The 25092-nt window shown below is 38.2% G+C and overlaps 1 protein-coding gene across 2 annotated transcripts in view; it reads right to left on the reverse strand.

Annotated features, from left to right (window-relative positions):
• Positions 1 to 25092, reverse strand: part of ULK4 (unc-51 like kinase 4) — a 628848-nt gene that overhangs the window by 384160 nt on the left and 219596 nt on the right. For both annotated transcript variants that reach the window (XM_032312841.1, XM_032312747.1), the window contains exons 26-29: positions 22314 to 22365; positions 22117 to 22211; positions 3765 to 3816; positions 3511 to 3655 (exon numbers count right to left, since the gene is read on the reverse strand). In XM_032312841.1, the coding sequence (XP_032168732.1) occupies positions 3511 to 3655; positions 3765 to 3816; positions 22117 to 22211; positions 22314 to 22365 (344 nt within the window). The remainder of the gene's footprint in view (positions 1 to 3510; positions 3656 to 3764; positions 3817 to 22116; positions 22212 to 22313; positions 22366 to 25092) is intronic.

The following is a 25092-nucleotide window of genomic DNA, read 5'->3' on the forward strand; positions in this document are numbered from 1 at the left end:
AAGAGCTGTCATCAAAGACCAAACTCCTTGCCAAGATTTCTAGTTTTCCAGAGTCAAGGTTAAATGAATGTATTAGATTTCATTTTTAAGTTTTTATTTAACATTTACTGAGCCCTTACTATACATGCTGGCTAGGCACATTCAGCAATACCTATTTTAATGGCTATTTCACCTCTTTGAAGTATGTGCTATTACTATTATTATTGTTCTATCACAATCTTCCTTTTAAAGGTTAATAAGTAAAGGTTATAATAAATTTACCAGAGCTACTATTGTCAAGAGTATACCATGCCCCACACACTATACTAAGCTTCACAAGAGGTATCCTATTTAATCCCCACAACTATCTTCTGAGGTAGATACTACTGCCCCCATTCTTGGAGATTAGAAAACAAGGCCAAGAGAACAAAATATAGAGCCAAGATCTATGCATCACATCAGAGTCAGTCCACAAGCTTTGAAAACAACCTGCACCATATTCCAATCAATTCTGTAATACTATCCAAAGTAGATTTCAAATTGCTTAATGAATACCTGAACTCATCTACATTACTTCTGTTCTTGAGTTGTCATGTGGTTTTATTTGTATTTTCCTCCATAATTCCTCATCTCTGGAAAAAGATACACGTTATAGGAAGTGCATACTATTTATTCCAATTCAGATGAGTAAAACAAAAGTGTGGAATTATAGATTTAACACTTTTTATTTTACAAACTCTTCCATAAGTGGGCAAACTCCAGATAGGGAGAAATTTTATTTCATATTTGCATGGGTGTTAACCAGCTTTGGTAACCTGTGAGGTCCTCACCAATCAGAATGGCTAAAATTAACAAGTTGGGAAACAACAGATGTTGGCGAGGATGTGGAGAAAGGGGAACCCTCCCCTGCACTCTTGGTGGGAATGCAAGCTGTTGCAGCCACTCTGGAAAACAGTATGGAGGTTCCTGAAAAGGTTGAAAATAGAGCTACCCTATGACCCAGCAGCTGCACTACTGGGTATTCATCCGAAAGGTACAAGTGTAGTGATGCAAGGGGCACAATGTTTAGAGCAGCAATGTCCACAATAGCCAAACTATGAAAAGAACCCAGATGTCCATCGACCAATAAATGGATAAAGAACATATGGTGCATTAATTTATACAATGGAATACTACTCAAGCATCAGAAGAAAAAAAAAAAAAAAACCAAAATCTTGCCATTTGCAACAATGTGGATGGATCTAGAGGGTATTACACTAAGTGAAATAAGTCAATCAGAAGAAGACAATTATCATATGATGTCGCTGATATGTGGAATTTAAGAAACAAAACAGAGGATCACAGGGGAAGGGAAGAAAAAATAAGAAATTAGAGAGGGAGACAAACCATTACAGACTCATAAGCATAGGAAACAAACTGAGGGCTGTTGGAGGGGTGGAGGGTTGGGGGGATAGGCATTAGGATGAAGGCACGGGATATAATGAGCCACTGGGTATTCTATAAGACTAATGAATCACTGACCTCAACCTCCCAAACCAATAACACATTGTATGTTAATTGAACTTAAATAAAAATAAATCAATTTCTTTAAAAAAAAATAACCTGTGAAGTCCTGTTAAAGAAAATCCTGTTCCTACTGTGGAGGGCACATCTCAGATCCTGAGAAATGCTTCTCTACAAGCTGTTAGACAGCAGATAGCCAAAGCAAATCTTTCAAAAATTACACTTTTCACAAAAAAATAAAAAATCTTTTGGGGCATTTTCTTATCAGAAAGATGTAAATAATTACATATGGCTTAGAAGTGTAAGATGGCACTGAAAGAAAGAATTAATCCCACGAGAGAAGGTTCTAATCTTGTATTTACCCACAGGAGTACAAACATAGACACTCAGAGATAACAAATGGAACCAAAAATACATTTACTGATAGTTTCTCACATGAGAAAGTTTAACAGTGTTTCTTCCTATAGATAGCCACTTTCTTACTTTGGGTATCAAACCTATTCTAACAGTATATATTCATTATCAGGAGTCTCCCTGAAACCAACTGCAGCAGTGCAGGAATAAAAGAAACAGTCTGGCTCTATAAACCAAGCTATTACAGATCCAGCTCCAAGCAGTCGAGACAGGCCCCTCTGCCAGGAAGAGGTTCAGACACACTGGCCACTCGCTTCATAAGATGAACCTTCCTAAACCAATGATGGGGGTTGAATGCTTCAGAATAGGATCATATCTGGCATCTATATATTGTGGAAATGAGTTTTTTCTTACATGAGCACCGGTGATCTGGAAAAGTGGAACAAACTGATGGGGACATTTGGTGAAACTGCCACTCCTGAAAACCCGTTGAGCTTAGACAGCCCGGACCCTGAGGAAGTCTGTGCCTATGAGCAGGCAGGAACACCAATGCAGGACATGCAATCTGGCCTCTGTTGAATTCTGTTATCTTTCCTTGAATAGTGATATCTGGCATATGTTTCTCAGCTCTAGTTCCAGGCATACTGTGGGGTTTTGTGGGTAACCTTCCAGACCACCAAAGGAAAGCAAATGCGGCAATGAAACAGGTCAAAGGAAATTTGTGGTTTTCCACCTCATATAAAAGTTCATTTACACTGTACTAAATAGCCTAGTAAGTGTGTAATAGCATTATGTCTAAAAACATGCATGTACCTTGCTTTAAAAAACTTTATTACTAAAAAAGGCTAACACCACCTGAGCTTTCAGCAAGTCATGACCACTGATCACAGATCAATGTAACAAATACAATAATAATAAAGTCTGAAACACTGTGAGGATTACCAAAACGTAACCCAGAGACATGAGGTGAACAAATATTACTGCAAAGACTTGCTCAACAGAGGGTTGACCTTCAATTGTGAAAGACACAACATCTCTGAAGCATACTAAAGCGAAGAATAATAAAACCAGGTAGCCCTGTCCTTCTGTTTGATAAGACTCACAGTAGGAGGGGAAAAAACTTCAGTGTCCCTCAATTATAAGATGTCATTTTAGAGCTTCACATGTTTGCCTTCGGTCCTCTTAGTCGTCATCCTCCCGTATGTTTCTATGTGAACCATGGAGTCAAAGGAAAAAGATAACCCCCTCCTGTTCATTAGTAGTAGAACATTACTTGGTCTAGCACCATCACCACTCCACTCCTCCCCCAAAATACCTTGTTTATAAATAAGCTTAATTTCCATTCCAAGAGTTTGGAGTGAAGGAAGATTTCTTTCCATCTCTATTATTTCAAAGCAGAGCCAGGAAATGTCCTGATTCCATGTTTCCAAGAGTCTTACAGTGTTGACCTTGAATAATAAACTTTACCCTCTGGCCACGAACACCTGTAAGTCTGCATAACCTCAGAGTCCTGTGCCTTAGGGAAAACAGTGAAGGCTCTAAATGGATTCTCCTGGGTTCCATGCAGTGTAGTAGCGTAGGACACTGAGCCCAACCCCAGCATTGGCCCTCATTTGACAGAAGCATCCTAGACTTCCTACACTTCTCCGCGTGAATGCAGCATGTGGGACTTACTGGGGAAGTAAGACGTCTCTAATGAGAGCTAGCAGATTGCTGTCAAAATCAACATTCGCCTCCTTCTTGTCATCCCCAACCTCCTGGTTCACGAGTAGAGATGTGGTTTCTGAGAGTAACCTCAAGCTGAAGAGTCTCCACTCCACTTGAAAAAAAAAACAAAAACAAAAACCGCTAAGAATATGAGTACATGGAGAGAGAATGTAAACTGAATGTGTATCTAATGGCATTCTCGCTGATGTGGTCACACTTACCATTTTGGCTCTGAACCAAGGAGATCAAGGGTGGCAGGATATAGTCAACAACCTTAAAGAAAAGACATAAAAGATTTGGTTCCAATCTTTTTAACCACAAAACTGGTATTAACTACTATCAGTACTTTTTGCACTGACAGAATCACTAATCAAAAGAGGGGGAAAATCAAAAGCTAAATTTATCCTGGATTTAAACTCTGCATGACATTTGATAAACCACCAGGCTCTTTTAACTCTGAAAAAGTCCTCAGGTCAAAATGACATTATGATCATCAAAATGGTAATTTATCAACCTTCAGAGTTTACAAAAGAAATTTTACTATATAACACAAAATTTGGTTAGCATGGGTTGACATTAAATCACCAAATTAACATATGTAAGCTGGTGATCATTACTCAAATTTAAACTACACAATCAAAATATTGGGAGAAAGAGGAGACACCCAATCCTCATGCTTTATTAAATACATCAAAGAACCATGACAAGTTAATCTTGGGTGTTTTAAAAAACTGATTCAAAAGCTATATATCCACTCCACAAACCACCTCGAGGACTTCCTCATAGTTTCAGACAGAGCACAATCAAATACGGTTTGAAACCTACTCCAAAATAACAAAATTATTCCCCTGAATGAAAATGAAAAATGAAGAAGGACAAATCATTTCCACATCTAATTTGGAAACCTACTCCCTCGTTTGATGAACTATTTTGGCAACAATAAACAAAATTTCTGTTGTTTACAACTGAATTTATTCCAGACCCTGAAATATGTATTTGTTCTATCTACACTGCGAAAAAAAAAAAAAAAAAGAATTTTTTTCTCTCTACACTGAAAAAAGGGCAGGAGAAACTGGTCACACCCCAACAATACCCTCTTGCTGTCCAAACCAAGGGAAGGAAGCTCTGCACAGATAAAGATCTCCACACATGGGTAGTAGCCCATCAGTATGAACCTACTCTAACTCCACTTTATATAAAAAGTTTATATATGTATCATATCTTGATATTTGTGCAAGAACCCTAAGAACTAGAGATGTTCTGTTTATCCTCTTCCATTAAGTGATGTCACGTCACTGAAAGCCTCCACTAAGGAATCTTGACATCTCTAAACTTGCAGTTATGTCAAAAGCAAAAACCATGCAAAGGAAAGAAATATATCCTACTATTAACACCTATTAACATGATCAACACTTACCTTAAAGGCTTTAGAGAAGTGGGACTGACATAAATGATCTAAGTGTCCAAGTTTAAAGAACAGTTAAGCATAGTCAAAAAGCAAGATCATCAGAAGATGAAGAGACAAAAATTAGTATTCCTATATGCCTACAATATAACCAATAAAATGACATAATTAAGATACAATCTACAACAACAATAAAATTCTGAAGTATCTATGATATTATGACTTCTACAGAAAAAAATGTAGAAAATATTTATAGGTATGATCACTATTGACAGACTTCTGAAAAAACCTTGGACATTGTCACAACCATCCTTACAACAAGAAAAATGCTAAACCAACAAAATCAACAGGTCTTTGTAGATCTGATCAGAGAATTGATGTCATGGAACAAACTCCTGCCCCAAACACTTAAGAGCCAGGCAAATACAGAGAATCACAGCTTAATGGGAACATGAATCACCACTGGAGCTGGCAACTGATGCAAAAACAGGAAGGGTAACTAATCACTGGAGCCTGAAGTTGGGGGATAAAAACTCCTAGAGCCCAGCCTCAGTGGAACCCAACACTCCCAGGAGTTTAACTTCCCAGAATCCCCACTAGATTCTCTGGGTGAAAATCAAAGAAACATCCCTGTCCCTATGCTTCAGGCAGAGGGAAGAAAAATTAACCATTGTGAAACATGCTCAGAGCATTCTTTTCTCCTCAACAAAGGTCTGGACACAGGGAACACTATTTCACCAGAACCTAACTGACCTGGGTAGGACAAACCCAATTCCAGCACCCTCTAAGCCTTCCTGTCTCCTCTGTGGGGGGAAATAACTGAGAAGTACTTGTGAAGGTCATAGACCAAAGGCACAGGCTCACAGAAAGAATCCTAACCATAGGACTGTTGGATGCTTCCCCTCCCACTACAATATCAACAGAGCTCCGGTATAATAACACAGATTACAACTGAGACAGTTCCAAGACACAGGTTTTATGTCAGAAGGAGTTATTAGGAAAACCCAAACAACAGGTGTGACAAAAACAAGGATGCTTCAGGGAATTTTAACCTCTGAAACCACAGGTTCAGCAAACAGTGAACATAACCTGGCTTCAAGCCATACACATGTACAATCTTACACTAATGACTCATTTATCTCAGTTCATTCTACCTGATAGGTCAGGTTGGAGTGAAATATTCAAAGTGTTAAGAGAAAAAAACCACCAGCTTCGAATTCTGAGTGAAACTATCCCTCAAAAGTAAAAGAAGAAATAAAATTTTCTCACACAAACAAAAATGAAAGAAAATTTCTGTCAATAGACCTGCCTTACCTAACCAAAGAGGCTAAGAATATACACTCAGAAAACTATAAAGTACTTATGAATTAAATTGAGGAAGACACAAAGAAATGGAAAAATGTTCCATGCTCCTGGATTGGAAGAAAAAATATTGTGAAAATGTCTAAGCTACCTAAAGCAATCTACATATTTAATGCAATTCCTATCAAAATACCATCCATTTTTTCAAAGAAATGGAACAAATAACCCTAGAATTTATATGGAAGCAAGAAATATTTTTTAAAAGTTTTTCAAAGAGAGCCACCCAGCTGGCTCAGTTGGAGGAGCATGTGACTCTTGATCTTGGGGTTGTGAGTTCAAGCCCCACACTGGGTGTAAAGATTACTTGAAAATAAAATCTTTTGAAAATAAAAAGGTCTTCAGAGAGAAGAAAAAATGATACAGGTCAGAAACTCATATTTCTGTGTCAGAGAAGGAATAAATGAAAGTAACACATAGTCATTGATGAGAAGACTCAGAGAGGTTAACTCTCCTCAGAATTAGCCCCTAATTTCCAAGGAGGTTTTCATGAACTCCTCATATTGATTCCATAGTGTATTTGGAAAGTAGTGACACTGCTATAGAAACAGAAAGATGGATGGAAATTAAGAGGGGCCCACTAGTTCTTGAGCAAGGCTTGACTTTGAATAAATATTCCTCTTCCTTATTCTTGAAGCCTTTCCTTCTCTGTCACTTGTTTTTCTGTAGAATCCTTTGTTCCAGGAACTCAGTATCAATACTGACATCTTGCTGAACCCCACGTATACTTAATAATCGAGACTCGGATGGCCACATCAGTGCAAGTCATGAGACCACCTCGAAGACATGATGAAGACAGCTGGCAAGACATGTTTCAGATCCCTATCGGAACCACCCAGATCCTGTATTTTCCTGTATAACCCCTTGGCCTTTTACCCCAGGCCGACTTGCAGTCTTAGAGGCATTAGCCTGCTGCAGACTTCTTTCCCTGGCAAAGTAATAAACTGACTTCCTTCATTATACACCAATTCTGTCTTTGACTATTCATCTAAGGGTATAGGTTTAGTTAGCTAATAGTTAGCTATCTATTTGGTTAAAAAAAAAAATACCAGAAAATACTTTAAAAACATGATTATAGGAGGATTAAAGATCCAACAGTTAAAAAGAAAGGCTTTTAAAGGAAAATAAGAGAGCACAGTTTTGTGACTTCTTAAATAACATCTAAAAAGTACAAGCTAAAATTTAAAAAAAAAAAATTGTAGGCGTCCCCATAAACAAAATGAGAAGAAAAACCACTAGCTAGAAGAAAGTTCTGCAATTTCCATACTTGACAATGGATTAATACATAGAATACAAGGGGAAAATAAATCAGTGGGAAAAAGATGAACAATCCCTGAAACTAGAATAAGTGGTTCCCAAAAGAGAATACCCAAATAGCCAACAAACATGTGAGAACTACCCAAACCCACTAATGATCACAGAAATGAAAATCAGAACACTGAGATACATATCAACACATATCCAGTTAAGAAATCACATTAATACCAAGAACTTGCAAAACTTGGGGTAGGGGGACAGGTAGTCACATTCCACAGTAAATCAGTAAATTGGTACCACAACTTGGATAAAGGATTTCACAACACCAACCAAAGCTGAAGATGAACACACCCTACAACCCAGCAATTCCACATCTATGTGACACATTCAAAGATCTGATTTCAAGAGTTCAAAAATAGAATTTGTAAATCTCTCATCATTATATTTCATGAACACAATCAACCTGCAAAAAAATCTGGACGGCATAACACTAGATAGCCTGAAAAAATACCTTAAAAAAATACAAACAATACCTTAAATACAATACAATCTTAAATACATCCTAAATGTAAATTTCAGTATTAAAAATATATTTCATCAGTTTTAAAAGAAGAAATCTAGTTCATTAAAAAATTAGATGATATTATAATTAATGGTTTTCCTTTGAATGACTGAAGGCAATTACAATTGCATCCCAGGATGATAGAAATTTAATCCTTCCAAATGAGAATAATCCTTTAGAAGGAATAACAGGTAGAGGATGGTAATGAAGAAATAAAATGCTTGCTATAATATGTAAATGGAAACTACAAGACAATTCAGAAGATTATCTGACTATTCAACTTTAATTCATATTTTTGCTGAACAAGACAGCTGATTACATTATCAAATGAAAACGACCCCTAAAGACATGAACTGATAAATAAAAATAAAATTACACTGAAAATGTCTGGATGCTTAGCAATTCGAACAAGGCAAGGGAGATAAAAACTGAAAAACAGTCTTATCTGTTTTATTTATATTCTATTCAATAACTACATAAATCAAAATAATAAATGGTTTTCAGGAAAATATCACTGGTTATCAAATGCTAACAAGGAACAGGACCACATACCTTTGGCAAAATGCTCACTTAAATATACAATGATTCGAGCAAAAAAGAACAGATGAAAATTAAAATTTTTAAATGTTAGTTACTTTAGAGCATAGAACAGTGAAACATATTTAGTTCTTAGAGTAGAATTTAGCAGAAAATACGAAGAAAATTTAACAAAAATCTAAGAAAATAAAACATTTAGATCTCTTCCCATTCAAATCAGAAGGGTTACTGAATCTACTCTCAACAAAATGCAAGAAAAAAAATCTGTAGAACTGATACATCTCAACATTTCTACAAATATTAAGTATAAGTAGACCTATATAAATACATACACTCACACAGACACACACCTGTGCGCACAGACACAGAAATAATTTCAGTGAGCTCACCGTACGTAGGTATAGGTATTTTTATCACCACCACTATCGAAACTTAATAGCTACTAAGGGCTAGAAGGGAAACAAACACAAATGTAAAATAACTAACATTACATAAATTGGAATGTGTGGGTGAGCCAGAGTTTCCTGGCACAGGGGGAGGTGTATTTTGTTGCTGCCACTGGCCTTGAAATAAATAACTGCCAAGAGTTAGATTTAAAGGCCAAGAAGTCCATACATATGATGACTTGGGCCTTTTTTTTTTTTTTTCCTTTTTGAGATATTTAGAGTAATTTACTCTGAATTTATTTTGAAAAAATCCAGATGAACCATAAAACAATTACGGATATATAACCCACAAGATAGCAGCCAGAGAGGAGAAAGCAACTCTAAACTGAGAGAGATTGGCTCATGATGACAAATTGAACAAAATTCTAGCCTCTGGCCCCAAATCCCTGGAGTCACATGGTCACTCAAGCAGAGAGGGACAGAGGGGTACTCCTGAAAATAAAAGACCACAGCTCCAAGGGTGCTCAAAGTGAGTCAGCAGAGAATGTCGGAAAAACAGAAAAGGCTCTTGGAAACACAGGACTGAGGATTACTTGGGCCCAGCAGCAGGGTGAATTTGTTCTTTTTTAAAAATATCTTGATATCTGTATATCAGTAGTACAAATGGCTTCCAATATATCCCTATGCAGTTTATTTTGCCTTATGCATTTAAAAACATCTTGAGAATGAATTCACAGACTTCCCCAGACTGCTAAAGGCTTCCACTGTACAAAACTCAGGAACAAACCTGAGTCGGACACCAAGAACGCCACCCTGCTGGGCTCACCTGGTTCTCCTACCCTTCCAACAGTGGGCCACTTGCCCATTACTTCCAGCCAATGCATGTATCTTTAAAAATGGACCCATTTCACCTAAGAAAAAAATCCTTCTAACAGAAGCCTCATCAAGATAAAGATACTTCACAGGTGTGAACTTCTGATTAGAGTCTTTCAAATGCTAACCAACCACCTCTCTAGGGTGCATTCGTGAGAGCATGTCACATACAAACTAACCTTTCCTGGGGCAAACATTAAAAAAGACTCAAGCAATAGCAGGGTCATAGGGAAGTTCTATTTTTAATTTCTTGAGGAATCTCCACACTGTTCTCCAAAGAGGCTGCACCAACTTGCATTCCCACCAACAGTGTAAGAGGGTTCCCCTTTCTCTACATCCCCTCCTGTCTTGCTAATTTTGTTGTTTCCTGTCTTGCTAATTTTGGCCATTCTAACTGGTGTAAGGTGATATCACAATGTAGTTTTAATTTGAATCTCCCTGATGGCTAGTGATGATGAACATTTTTTCATGTGTCTGATAGCCATTTGTATGTCTTTATTGGAGAAGTGTCTGTCCATATCTTCTGCCCATTTTTTGATGTGATTGTCTGTTTTGTGTGTGTTGACCCTGCCATTGCACTCCTGGGTATTTACCCCAAAGATACAGATGTCGTGAAAAGAAGGGCCATCTGTACCCCAATGTTTATAGCAGCAATGGCCACGGTCGCCAAACTGTGGAAAGAACCAAGATGCCCTTCAACAGACGAATGGATAAGGAAGATGTGATCCATATGCACTATGGAGTATTATGCCTCCATCAGAAAGGACGAATACCCAACTTTTATAGCAACATGGATGGGACTGGAAGAGATTATGCTGAGTGAAATAAGTCAAGCAGAGAGAGTCAATTATCATATGGTTTCACTTATTTGTGGAGCATAACAAAAAGCATGGAGGACATGGGGAGTTAGAGAGAAGGGCTTGGGGTAAATTGGAAGGGGAGGTGAATCATGAGAGACTATGGACTCTGAAAAACAATCTGAGGGGTTTGAAGTGGCAGGGGGGTGGGAGGTCGGGGTACCAGGTGGTGGGTATTATAGAGGGCACGGATTGCATGGAGCACTGGGTGTGGTGAAAAAATAATAATACTGTTATGCTGAAAATAAATAAATTTAAAAAAAATTTTTAAAAAAAAACTCAAGCATAGAATTTTATACCTCTATGATTAAGTATTTTCAAGTAAATTACCCCAGGTATCTCAAAATAATACAGGGAGAAACCTTAAAATGACTCATGAAATTATTTCACACTTCTCTGCCTATAATGCCCACTCCTCACCCAGGCACCCACTCAGGAGTTAATGCCTACCTCTCTTCAAGATTTAGTTCAAGAATAAAATCATCCCCTCTAAAAATAATCTCCAGACCCTCTCAACTGAAAAGGATTCTTGGCTATACCTCCATGCAAACCACCAAGGCAGCACTCTTCAAACCATACATGGTCCAATCTTAATTTTTCCCACTGGTCTCTTCCAACCAAAACTGAACCTATTCAGAGCAGGCTCTGATTCCAGCTCACTAGTGTACTCTTGGTGCTTTGATTTTAAAAGATGGTTTATGAAAGGTACTTACTATAAATATATGAGTGATAAATATGTAAGTATACCAAAAACTTAAAAGTCTTTTGGGGTCCACTCATTACATGGCTACTATAACTCTATTCATATTAATCCATCCTATTAATATGAATAGGATTTTAAAAACGTTTTGAAACCCAAAAGGTATTTGTTCAGGTACCACAATGGCTCGGACAGTTAAGAGTCTGCCTTCAGCTCAGGTCATGATCCCAAGGGCCTGGGATCAAGTCCTGTGTTGCGCTCCCTGCTCCACAGGGAGTCTGCCTCGCCCTCTGCCCCTCCCTCCACTCGTTCTCTCTCACTCACTCTCTCTCTCTCAAATAAATAAATAAAATCTTTTTAAAAATAAAATAAAAAGTATTCATTCTACACAATGGCAATTTCTTTTTTAAAAGAAAAAGAAGGAAAGGAAAACCTAATATGATTTTGTATGCTAGTTGTCAGCTGAAGTGACACCAAACTTTAATTTTAAATAAAACTCTCAGGCCTGAATTCTATAAGAAATCTCTGGTCCTTTCCCAGATTTCTAGGAATGTACAGTGGTTTATTTACTTTCCCGTGCTTCACTGCTGACTCTGAGATTTTTACTTACTCTGGTATTTTTTTTTAAGATTTTAGTTATTTATTTGAGAGAGAGAGCAAGCACAAGCAGGGGGTTGGCAGGCAGAGGGAGTGTGAGAAGCAGGCTCCCCACTGAGCAGAGAGCCCAATGTGGGGTCCAATCCTAGGGCCCTGGGATCATGACCTGAGCCACCCAGGCACCCCTGTACTCCAGCTTCTTATTAGCTTCTCACCTTCTCCTGCTGTTTGCTTCAGGGAAAGTGACTATACAAATGAATGGTGGTCAGACTATCTATCACAATTAGGACCCTGCCCCACAGCCTCCACACAAACTGGGCAGGAAAGCCAAAGCACACCTGCTGCAATCAGCTCGGGACGGTCAGAGCATGGTGGATGACAGCCAATTCTACTGTGTTTGGTACCATGAGCCACTCCCAACTCAAGACTGGCCAGAGAAAGCCAAATATGCTCCCCTAACCAATCCCACAGAAGACCCTGTCATTAGTGTGCCTCCAGCTCCCCCATGCCAACCAAGATGTGACTTCAGCCTTCCCTTTTTCTTTTTTCATCCTAAAGTTTTTTAACAGACAGAGATCACAAGTAGGCAGAGAGAGAGAGAGAGAGAGGAGGAAGCAGGTTCCCTGCCGAGCAGCGAGCCTGATGCAGGACTCGATCCTAGGACCCTGAGATCATGACCTGAGCTGAAGTGGTTTAACCCACTGAGCCACCCAGGTGCCCTCTTCCCAGTGTACTTTTAAATACCATTCATGTGTTATTTTCTTCCTTAACACCACCAGGTGCCCTCTTCCCAGTGTACTTTTAAATACCATTCATGTGTTATTTTCTTCCTTAACACCACCTGATTTTTATTAAGTTTTTAATTTTAATTCCAATGTAGTTAACATACAGTGTTATATTAGTTTCAGGTGTACGACATAATGATTCAACAATTTTGTACATAGCACTCCTTGATTTTTATCTAAACCTGGGGCTAAGTTCTGTTAGAACCAGAGAAATTCAAAGCCCGTATCATACCAACACCAAGAATGATTACTGGTTAATCATATTACAGAACACTTCTTGATTTTAAAATCATATATGGGGAATGCAGTCTGACTCAGGATAAAACTCAATCTGCATTTTGAAGAGTCACATTATAAAGGTATGCTTTCATGATAATCCAATGCCAAATGGCAACAATGCAGCAGGGTAATAAAGAAGTGAGGAAAAGGGCAAAAACCTAAAAACCCTCTTCACCAAATCACTGTCAGGGCACAGTGAGGTAACCATGAGAACAAGATCAGACCTTGTACATGACAAAGAAAATGTTCTACACCTTCAGTTGGCATGGCTTTGTTCACTGGTACGAGATCTCCCTATTAAAACAAGAGACTGAACCATCAGAGACAATACACAGTGAGTACCTTTTGCCACTGTGAAGTTAGATGGTTTGTTCATCAGTGCTCTCCTCTTCTAGAATCTTCCACAGAACTGATAAATAACATATACACCATCTAAGTAAATACCACTGCAACTCTAATCATGCTCGCCTGCACTAATGACTTCCATTGTAAAATTCCACCATTCATTACCTATTTTAGTTGTAGAGATAATACATTTGGGTATAGAGCAATCCAAGGAATTTTAATATTTCATTAATGGCTGCAGCATTGCTTTCTTAAACAAAGACGTTCATCTGTGGTAGAGGTCATTGAAGGACATGTCCTAAAAACAGAGTTGTATTTCCCCTTTTTAAAAAAATGCAGATTTCCAAGGCTATGGACTTTTTATTTCTTTGCTCAGGCAAAACCCCATATTCAAAAACTGTGTGTGCATGTTTGCACATCAGTTGCTGCTAATGATCATCCTCAGTGTCCCAAAAGAAATGAATGCCTATGACTTAGAGATGCTACCGACAGCTCTGGGACATGTAAGCTCAACAATCACAAAGGCACTGAAATATGTAAATAACACTCCCACGGCAAACCCTTACTCCAGTTGTTCTTAAAGCCAATGATATCCGAAACGATACTTTATCATTTAAGAGACTTATTTTCCATTTTAAAAAATGATGAACATGAAGCTTAGCAGTTTTAAACTGTAAAGAGAAATGTAACCATACTCAAATTTTCTTCTTTTCACAGAGAAAAAGCAACAATTTCACCTATGGAAAGTATATTTCTGAAATAATCATTTATGGTGAAAGTAAACTTTACACTGTTATTTCTGTAGAGGGGTGTTTTTCCTTTTTTTTAAATTTTGTAGATGAAAGTATATCATTTGAAAAGTCAAGTTTTACTATTCTAGATACTCGATTAAAATTCTTATCCTACATTTGAAAATTACTCACCACTTCCTTCATTGCAGCAGGCCTTGGAAAACTGGTATCTCTGACAGCACAGTAATTAACATGTTCACACCAACTTCCAGTCCCCTTTCCTCCTCACAAAGTAACATCAGACATACAGGGAACACATGGCTAAGAGATGAATTCCACCTCTGCTAATGGCAGTGTGGGTCACACAGAACACCCCTTTTGAGGAGAACAACTACGAAAACTAGCCAGAACTTGCTTAAATCTTCTTTATAATATTAAATACCTAAAAAGATGTTAAGAAATTCCCAAGGCACAAGAGGGGGCAGAATTTCAGAAGACTGGCATTTGCTCTTGGCAATACCAGGACTGGGAGACACAGGAACTCTCATATACTACTCGAGAAGAAGCAAAACAGTAAACCCTAGGCATTTATCCTTTGATCCCACAAGCACCGTTCGGAAAATGGGCCCTGAAGATACACCTCCAGCAATGGGAAACTGCATAAGCATGAGGCTATTTGTTTATAACTGAAAAACATTAGATACTACATGTCCCAACACAGGAGATGGATTGAATAACCTACGATCCATATACACACCATGGAGTACTATACTGCTCTGATGAAGAAACAGAGTTCTAGGAACTGAAATGGAGTAATTTCCAACATCCATTATGAAACAAAAAAGCAAAGTGCAAAAGAGTAGAGTGTGTTGCCTTTTATACAAGAAAGAGGCAGAAGTAAGACATCTATTCTCTTCACCAAAAAGAAACACTGAAGGAGAAACCAAAAACAATGAGGCCAGCTACCTGTAAGAGTAGGCAAGATGTGCTGGAGCCATGACAGGGTAGAAGAGATCTATGTCCAGGGGAAGGAAGTGACACTGCTCTGAATACATCTGTTTCTATGGCTTTGGATTTTGGAAGCATGTTAATCTTATATGTATTCAAAAAATAAAATCAAAAAGGATAGGAAGGAGAAAAGAAAACCTACAATTGAAATCAAACTAAAAACAAATCAACTGCATTTCAGATCAGTATGATAATGACATGGAAAGGAGAGGAAAGGAACCAACCCCAGTGCCTTATGAACACAGCATTGAGTATGCAGCCCCCGTCTTGCTTGGGTTACATCTGGGAGGCAGAGAAGAGGGAAGAATTCCCTCCCTGATTCCCTGATTTCGTTGTTTGTTTTTGTATTGGTGAGGGTAAAGCAATTCTATAACAATTTCAGATGCCTTACACAATTAAGCAAATGAGAGAATATGATGTTGCTGGAAGCCAGAATTTTTACAACGGAAAGAAGGGACACATAAATATGAAATGGAGAAAGGCAAAAAAGGACCATGTGGACAAGGACTGGATTTGAAGGTGTTTTTTTTTTTTTTAAGATTTTATTTATTTATTTGACAGAGAGACATCACAAGTAGGCAAAGAGGCAGGCAGAGAGAGAGAGAGAGGAGGAAGCAGGCTCCCTGCTGAGCAGAGAGCCCGATGCGGGACTCGATCCCAGGACCCTGAGATCATGACCTGAGCCAAAGGCAACGGCTTAACCCACTGAGCCACCCAGGCGCCCTGGATTTGAAGGTTTTAATGTGAACTCGTGATTCAAAATACATGTACACGTGTGTGTGCGTAGGTACAGGCATATGCAAGCATGCATATGATTGTGCCCTGAGTGTTCCCATGTGTATATACATGTATCCACTTCCTAGCTCTGTTTTATGTACACATTTCCTAGAATCCAAGACATCCTAGGAAGGAAGAGCACACTTGGGGCCCTAACTAATGCCACCTCCCTTGAAAAGGAGCCAGGCTCCTCAGAGAATTGACTGAGAAATGACTGAGCCAAGGCTAGAAGCTAGAAGCTGAAGCAAGAAGATCTTGTTGTGCCAGAAAGTTAGGGGGAAAAAATCACTCAAAAAGTGATGGGGTATGTCACAAGGACACAGGAGCCAACTTGAAAGGCTTATGTTGGCCAAATCTGGTGTAATTTTAGCACCAGAATAAATCTAGCAATGAAGCTGCTGATAAAAATAGGAATTGGTGGTACACAGAATGATGGCAGACAGAAAGATGTCCACCATCCTTATCTCTGAAACCTAGTAATTCCTTATCTTACACAGCAAACGTGATTTTGTCGATATGATTCCATCAAGGATCTCGAGATGAGGTGTTTATCCTGGATCAGACAAGTGGGCTGAACGTAAAAACAAGACCTCCTTTTAAGAGATGTGAGTCAGAGTGAGAGGAGGTGTGTCAACAAAAGCAGAGGTCAGTGGGGCACCTGGGTGGCTCAGTTAGTTAAGCATCCGACTCCTGGTTTTGGCTCAGGGTTGTGAGATCGAGCCCAGCATCAGGCTCCTTACCAGGCATAGAGCCTGCTCAAGGTTCTCTCTAGGGTGGGGGGAGTGGGGGAAGCAGATGTCAGAGAGAGAGATCTGAAGGTGTTACACTGCCACCTTTGAAGACAGAAGAAGGTACCATAAGCCAAGGAATACAGATAGCCCCTGGAAGCTGGAAAAGACAAGGAAAAAGAATTTTTCCCTTATTGCTTCCAAAAGGAGCACAGGTATGCTGACACAGGTATTTTAACCTCACAGACCCCTTTTGTACCCATTTTGTACTTCTGACCTCCAAAACCCTAAAATAAATTTGTGTTGTTTTAAGCCACTAAAGTTTTGATAATTTATTACAGAAACGATAGGAAACTACTATAGAATACAAGTCCATACCGGTGATTGATTAATAGATATGCTCATTCATATCAGTTACTTTGCCAAAAAAAAAAAAAGTATTATATTTAACGAAGATATAAACACTTTTTAACTTATTTATGGAAAAAATTTTATATTTATACAACCTTTTTAAATTTCAGCATAACATACATACAGAAAGGTACACTAATCCTAGGCATATGTCTCAGCTAACTTTCACAAGATGAACACACTCATGTCTGCACCTGCACCTGGATCAAAATAAGACTTTACAAGTACATTGCAAAGTCTCCTTGTAGCCCCTTCCAGCCACCACCTGCCCCAGGAATAACCACTATCCTAGCTTGTAATAGACAAACCTGTTCTCAAATTTAATGCAACTGTATAATATTTTGTATTTGCCATCTTTGTCTCAGTATTAACTTTGTGAGATTTATCCATGTTCTTAAGTATAACTATAAATCATTCACTTTCTTTGCTACATAGTATTCCATCACAGGACAAAACCATAATTTGTTTATCCATCAGACTGTTGATGATGGACATTTGAATAGTTTCCCATTTGGAGTTATGAGCATCCTTCTATGTGTATTTTAGTGAACATATGCTCACATTTCTATTGAATGTACATTTAGAGGTGAAACTGCTGACTCATGTATATACTATGTTTGGTTTCAATAGCTACTACCCGGTTTCCAAAGTATCTGTACTAACTCACATTCCCACTACAAGTTTTTGAGAGTTCCATGCTCTACATCCTCACCAACTCTTAATCCAAAAATCGGATTTAAAGATAAACTACTCAGTATTTGTTAGCCTCCTGGCTTTAGCTTAAAAATTTACAAAAGGGCAGGATTTTGTTTAAAACAAGGGGGGGGGATTATGACTTAGCTTAGTTTTTTAGTAAAAGAAACTGAAATATATTTGAGGTGATTTATGTATATTATTGCCATAATTTTCCAATTAAGAATCATCTTTATTTTTCTCTTTGCTATTAGAAACATTTTTTTTTTGAAACCACCATGAATGGGAACAAATTCCTTGTATAATCCCAATAATTATGTATTTCTGACTGCTCTGTAGGCCACACTGTTGATTTCCAACTCTGAGGAGCTAAGTGGTCTAAACTCTAGGAAGAATCTGAGTTAAGCAATTGTGCTCATCAAGAATTAAATGCATGTAATCACTTCCATATAATAGAGTATTGATCAGCAGCCTTGAACACAGTACGTGCTAGCATTTGAAACAATGTTATGCTCCTGGGAGTGCTGGATCTTCAATTTCATGTATTCCAGTCATGCTCAGGAAGAGATAATTAGAAGATTTCCCATGGGTTATAGCATTAAAAAATATTTTTTTATGAAGCCCAATGGTACCTTTCCTATCATAATATGGGCTGTGGTTATTATGATGGAATTTCATGTCTTGTAATAAACTAATTAAATGCCTACATACATGTAAGTACAGATACGTGTAAATACTGGATCTTAACAAATTCTCCATGGAATGATTATTCACTAGGATAAAGAATCAATAAGCAACACTGGAGCAAGTAAGAGCTCAATGAAAAACTCAATGAAATCATTGCTGAGAAAATGACCATCACAGAGTTTCAGGTAATAGTAGGTATGATTATTTGGATTAACCCTCTCACTGAAAACAGTATACAATGCCAGATAAAATATAAATGAACAAAATCTTAAAAGTATTTGAGATCTGAAAAAGACAGTGGCAGAACTTTCAGACCAATTTCTTGAATGAAAGTCTTACCTAAAGAGTGGAGTAGACCACAGGAGCACATACCTGCTTGTGCCACAGAGATGCCTACCAGTAATGCAAACACAGGCTTCAGTGGCATTGGGGTTATCGAGGGGGGGTCGTGCGCACCAGAGCCAGGGAGAAAGGTGTAAGTTTGGGATTTCCCAGCATACCCAGTTTTGCATCATCTCTTACCCTCAGCTGGGCACTGAGGAGGGGGGATTATGCTCTCAGAGTAATGCAGAAATCATTCCAGTGATCTAGTCACCAACCCCTCCACACACATTCACAGTCTTGGGAACTGCTGAGGAGGCTGCCCTGGGAACTTACAATCTCAAACCTATAACCTGTATTTTACTTAAAGGTCTGATATGTTAATTAAAGAAAAGAGAGCTTTTTTTAAGTTCAGCTTTTAATAAATTAATACGCATAATGTAAATTTTACAGTAAGCAGTAAAAGAACAGGGAGTACCTAAATACTACATTCCTACGGAGAAAAAATTTTAAAAAAAGTCACTAAGGAGAGAAATAAAAGATGAGAAAAGAGGAAATATGAATGACAAAGTCTGAAAGAAGACGGTACAATGAAGCCCAATATACTAACAACTACAGTAAATGTAAATGGAGTACATGTTCCAGTGAAAAGCTAAATATTGGTCAAATTAAATTTTTAAAAAATACTATACAGTATTTACTATGAAAAAGACCTAAAATGCAAGTATAGAGAGCTGTTGAAAGGGAAAAAATGAAAAATATATATCAACAAATATTAAGCAAAAGGAAGTATGTGTGATTATATTAAATGAGACATAATAGGCCTTACAGCAAAAAGAATTACTAGAAATAAAAGTCACTTCACAAAAAAAAAAAGATCAATTTCATAAAATGACACCAGAATTTAAATTTTCATGCACCTAATAACATGGTCTCAAAATACATAAAACAAAAACAGAATTACAGAAGGAGAAATAAATTCATAAGCCTTAAAGGAGACTTATTCACACTTCTCTCAGTAAGTTATAGAAAAATGATACAACTGGGGCGCCTGGGTGGCTCAGTAGGTTAAAGCCCTTGCCTTCGGCTCAGGTCATGATCTCAGAGTCCTGGGATCGAGCCCCACGTCGGGCTCTCTGCTCGGCAGGGAGTCTGCTTCCTCCTCTCTCTCTCCGCCTGCCTCTCTGCCTACTTGTGATCTCTCTCTGTCAAGTAAATAAATAAAATCTTTAAAAAAAGAAAAAAGAAAAATGATACAACAGTCAAAATCAAAATCACAGAAATATCTGGACAAGCATTTCATAAAAGAATATTCTCAAGTAGCTAATAAACATTTGAAAAATAACTCAGCCTCATTTAGTAGTCTTGATCCTACCATTTAAAACTATGGTAAAGGGCGCCTGGGTGGCTCAGTGGGTTAAGCCGCTGCCTTCGGCTCAGGTCATGATCTCAGGGTCCTGGGATCGAGTCCCGCATCGGGCTCTCTGCTCAGCAGGGAGCCTGCTTCCTCCTCTCTCTCTCTCTCTCTGCCTGCCTCTGCCTACTTGTGATCTCTCTGTCAAATAAATAAATAAAATCTTTAAAAAAAAAAAATAAACTATGGTAAAATATCGCTATATATTCATTCATTAAAAAGCCTGAGATAACAGGAGTTGAGAAGGATGTGGGGATTGGGTACTGTAGTGCTGGTGTGAATACAAGTTAGTACCATCTCTTTGGAAAACACTATAGCATTTTCTAGATAAAATGAGTTTGCAAATATTCCATAACCACTAATTTCACTCCAAAATATGTATCCTAGAAATACTGCATGCTATGTGGTACAAAATACAAAAACAAGAATCTCCACAGCAATATTTTGTGTAAATGCCAAAAACCAGGAAGAGCCTAATGCCTAACGAGAAAAAAAAATAAGTAAATTGTGATATCTGCATATACTCATATTTCAACATTACAATAATGAAAAATTAAACCATAAAGATACTTAACAACACAGATATCCTACAAATACTGAGCAAAAAAGGGGGGGGTCACAAATGAACATGTATAGTATTGATACACAGTATAAAGGCAGGCAAAACCAATCTATATAGTTTAGGGATGCATACACAGGCCTACAAAGGAATACATGGGAATGATTACCATGAAAGTCTCTCCCAGGAGGAAAGGAATCCTGATTGAGGGGAATTCAGGGCTATAGTCACGGTTTTTCAACAGAGTGGCAATTTCTCAAGCACTGGTTTTGCAACTATTTGTTAAACTACACACGTTTTAAGGCACTTTTAAAGAGGAGGAGGAGAAAGAGGAAATAGAGAAGGAGAAGAAAACAACCATAAAGAATTGGTAGAAATTTTCTACCCTCAAAAAATAATTATCCCCACTCTCTTGAAACATGTGTCCTCCAAGTCCTTAGATGCCATGTAAGAACTCAGGCCACCCTGAAGTCACTCTGCTGGAGAGACCACACAGAGGATGGAGAGAGTGCCTGAACAGTCCCAGCGGGAGGCAGATATGTAAGCAAATGAGCCTTAGATGATTCCAGTTCCAGGCACCACTGACTACCAGCACTTAAAAGACCCCAAGTTAGAATTGCCTTACTGAGTTCAGTCAATCCCTAGAATCATTAGAGAAAACAGGAAAATGATAGGGTACTCATCTTACCTGGCTTCTTTTCTTGATGCTTTCTGTGGGTGAGAATGAAATCAAATAGCCTCTCCTCCCTCCTCTAAAGTCAGCGCTCAACTCAGCTAAGGATCCCTCAGGCAGAGGTTCTAAAATGGATGCAATTTCACAGTCCAGAAGACATCTGGCAACTAGTAAAGACCTTTCTGTTTGTCACTAAAGGGGGAAGCAGTGGGTGCTACCCAAATCTAGTGGGCAGAGGCCAGGGACACTCTGAAACATCCTACAATGCCCAGGACAGCCATCACAACAAGGAACGGTCCATCCCCAAATGCTCACAGTGCCAAGACCGAGAAACCCTGCTGTAAGAGTTTATGCAGTTGGGTACAACAAATAACCAGGAAAGAAGCAAGAAGCAGCAAGCTGGGGATAAGGTGTGGACCAGAAGGAAAACAGAATAATGAGCATCGGTAATCCCACAGAAATCAATGAGGGAAGACACTTCCTATGTTCATCTCATCAGGGGGCAGCTTTTCTGAACGGTTATTTCATATGAGGAACATATATAAACCAAACATATGTAAATTACTCTCTTTATATACAGAATACCAAGCAAACAAAAAAAATCTTTCTCACAAGCTGCCAGAACTGACCGTAGAGCGATAGTCTTTCAACAAAATAGGATACTGTATTATTGCTTCAAAAGCCGACAACGTGATCTTGATAAACTCTTCCGATGCCATCAATCCTAGGAATACAGGTAATTATTACAGATGTTTATTTTCATGTGCAAAATCACAATATCAAAGTACCTCAAACAAAGATGCAAAATGTTCCATGGTCTACTCACCTATAGCTCCATCTATGTTAGTTTCTCCTGAGTCTACAGATTTAATATGACTCTGTAAAAAATAAAAATTAGTAAGTGAAGATTTCAAAATAACTCTGAAAGAAAATAGAGATAATATTTTCCCAAAAACTGCACCCATCATTCTTACTGAAATCATTCCTGGAAGGTATTACATACCATAGGCAATTTATAAACACTACAATCATCCTTAAAATAGGATCATGTGAAATAATATATACATTGTAAACCATAGTCATTTTTAAACACAGATCACCACCCATGAGATTTAATGTTGGAATAAATGCCATAGCAATAAAAGCACAGAAAGGTCAACCTATAAAAGTGAGGATAATCCAATTAATACATAACCATTTCCAATATGCTACACTTACTCCCTACCTTGGAAGTTAGTATGGATGCACGTAACTGGGTGAAACAAACCTTTCCCAGGAAGGTCAAGCCTTGTCTACGCTTGACCGCACTTAGCACCGAGAGGCAGCAGTTTAAGCACAGCCTTCAAAGTTCACCATTGTTCTTAGTCCCTCTTATATATGTGCTACCCCACCCCAACCAAAGCCCTGTGCCCCCATGCACAGTGAACCCCAACACTGTTCTAGAGGCAAGCCTACGAGCTCCCTGTGTGAATTTCCCAGTCCCCAGCTGAAGGCCACACAGAGAAGAGGTATTCTGTGAACAAAAGATCTGAATGCAACAGTAATAATAACCAGCATGGCCATGATGATGGCGTGTGGAAGCACCACAATGGAGTTGTGGCACACAAAAGAATACATATATAACATTTTGTATATAATAATAAATACCAAATAAAGTATAAGATTACCGTGGTATTAAAAAAAAAAAGTAAGCAATTAGTATGGAGGGAAAATGAGTCCAATGGTTCCTCTTAAAATACTTCATAATATAAACAAGTATATATATAACATATATAAAAGAACATATGTACAGGTTTTTGCACTATAAAAGGAAAGAAAATCCTTAAACCCATATTTGAGTTAAGAACTAAGACATTCCTGGGGTGCCTGGGTGGCTCAGTGGGTTAAAGCCTCTGCCTTCGGCTTAGGTCATGATCCTAGGGTCCTGGAATAGAGCCCCCTATCAGGCTCTCTGCTCAGCAGGGAGTCTGCTTCCCCCTCTCTCTCTGCCTGCCTCTCTGCCTGCTTGTGATCTCTGTCTGTCAAATAAATAAATAAAATATTTTTTAAAAAATAAAATAAAATGATTTAAAAAAAAAAAAAGAACTAAGACATTCCAGGGGCACCTGGGTTGCTCAGTCGGTTGAGCATCCAACTTTTGATCTTAGCTCAGGTCTTGATCTCAGGATTGTGAGCTCAAGCCCCATATGGGGCTCCCTGTGTTCAGCAGGGAGTTTACTTCCTCTATCCCTCTGCCCCTCCCCCTGCTTGCTCTCTCTCTCTAATAAAATCTTTAAGAAGTTAAATAGAAAAAAGAATACAAATCTATTTATACATATACACACAGCATAATCTCAACCACATATCAGTGTAAGTCATATATGTATATATGTGTGTATACATATATATATACACATTACACATACAGTTTTCCACACACACATGCATATATGTGAATTGAAACACGCTAAGTAAACAACATGTTAACAATGGGGTTGTTTCTGAAACTGGTGGAGGTATGGGTGAATTTTTCCTTCAAATCTCACTATAATTTTCTACATTTTCTTGAATGAGTACATATTTTATAAGTTAAATAAATAAGCACAAATTGCCTTTAAGACAAAATTTCAAAGACATAGGCTTTTTGAAAGCTGAACATATGAGATATTTTAAATTGTTTTTTTTTTTAGTCTATGACTACAAAAACCAAAAAACTAAAAAAGAAATAATATAATAAATAATTTTAAACAGGCAACATAAGCCTGTCATAATAATTTGGTTGAAATAATTTCACAAAATTCCAAAATGGGCACATAACTTTGGCCGAGTAAATATGATGTTGAATAAAATATTCAGAGAAAGATGTCTTTTGACTTAAATCTATTTAAATCTATTTAGATCTATTTAAAGGTCTATGGATTACTTAGTAAAGAAAGAAGGCACAGGGACGCCTGGGTGGCTCAGTTGGTTAAGCAGCTGCCTTCGGCTCAGGTCATGATCCCAGCGTCCTGGGATGGAGTCCCTCATCAGGCTCCTTGCTCGGCGGGGAGCCTGCTTCTCCCTCTGCCTCTGCCTGCCATTCTGTCCGCCTGTGCTTGCTCTCTCCCTCTCTCTCTGACAAATAAATAAATAAAATCTTTAAAAAAAAAAAAAAAAGAAAGAAGGCACAGCACAGTGTTTATACTATGATCTTTCCTGTGTATATTTTTTAAATATAGATAATACACAAACACAGATGAGGACAAAAATTTTCGAGCAAGAATGACAAGAAACCACCAGCAGAGGTTTCCTTTAGGAAGACAGAATGCTAGCCTAGGAGATGGGCTTTTACATTTCATTTTCTGCCCTTCTGCACTGTTGGAACTTTCTAGGCATATATGTGCATTAGTGTTTTTTCTTTTTTAATGTCAAGAAGGGTTATCTAGACAGTGAAATTATGGGATTCTTTTAACTTATTCTCTTCCTTATGCTTCCAGCTTATTTTTTTAATTAATTTATTTTCAGAAAAACAGTATTCATTATTTTTGCACCACACCCAGTGCTCCATGCAATCCGTGCCCTCTATAATACCCACCACCTGGTACCCCAACTTCCCACACCCCCGCCACTTCAAACCTCTCAGATTG

This window comes from Mustela erminea, chromosome 1 (assembly GCF_009829155.1).
Source record: "Mustela erminea isolate mMusErm1 chromosome 1, mMusErm1.Pri, whole genome shotgun sequence".
NCBI lineage: Eukaryota > Metazoa > Chordata > Mammalia > Carnivora > Mustelidae > Mustela > Mustela erminea.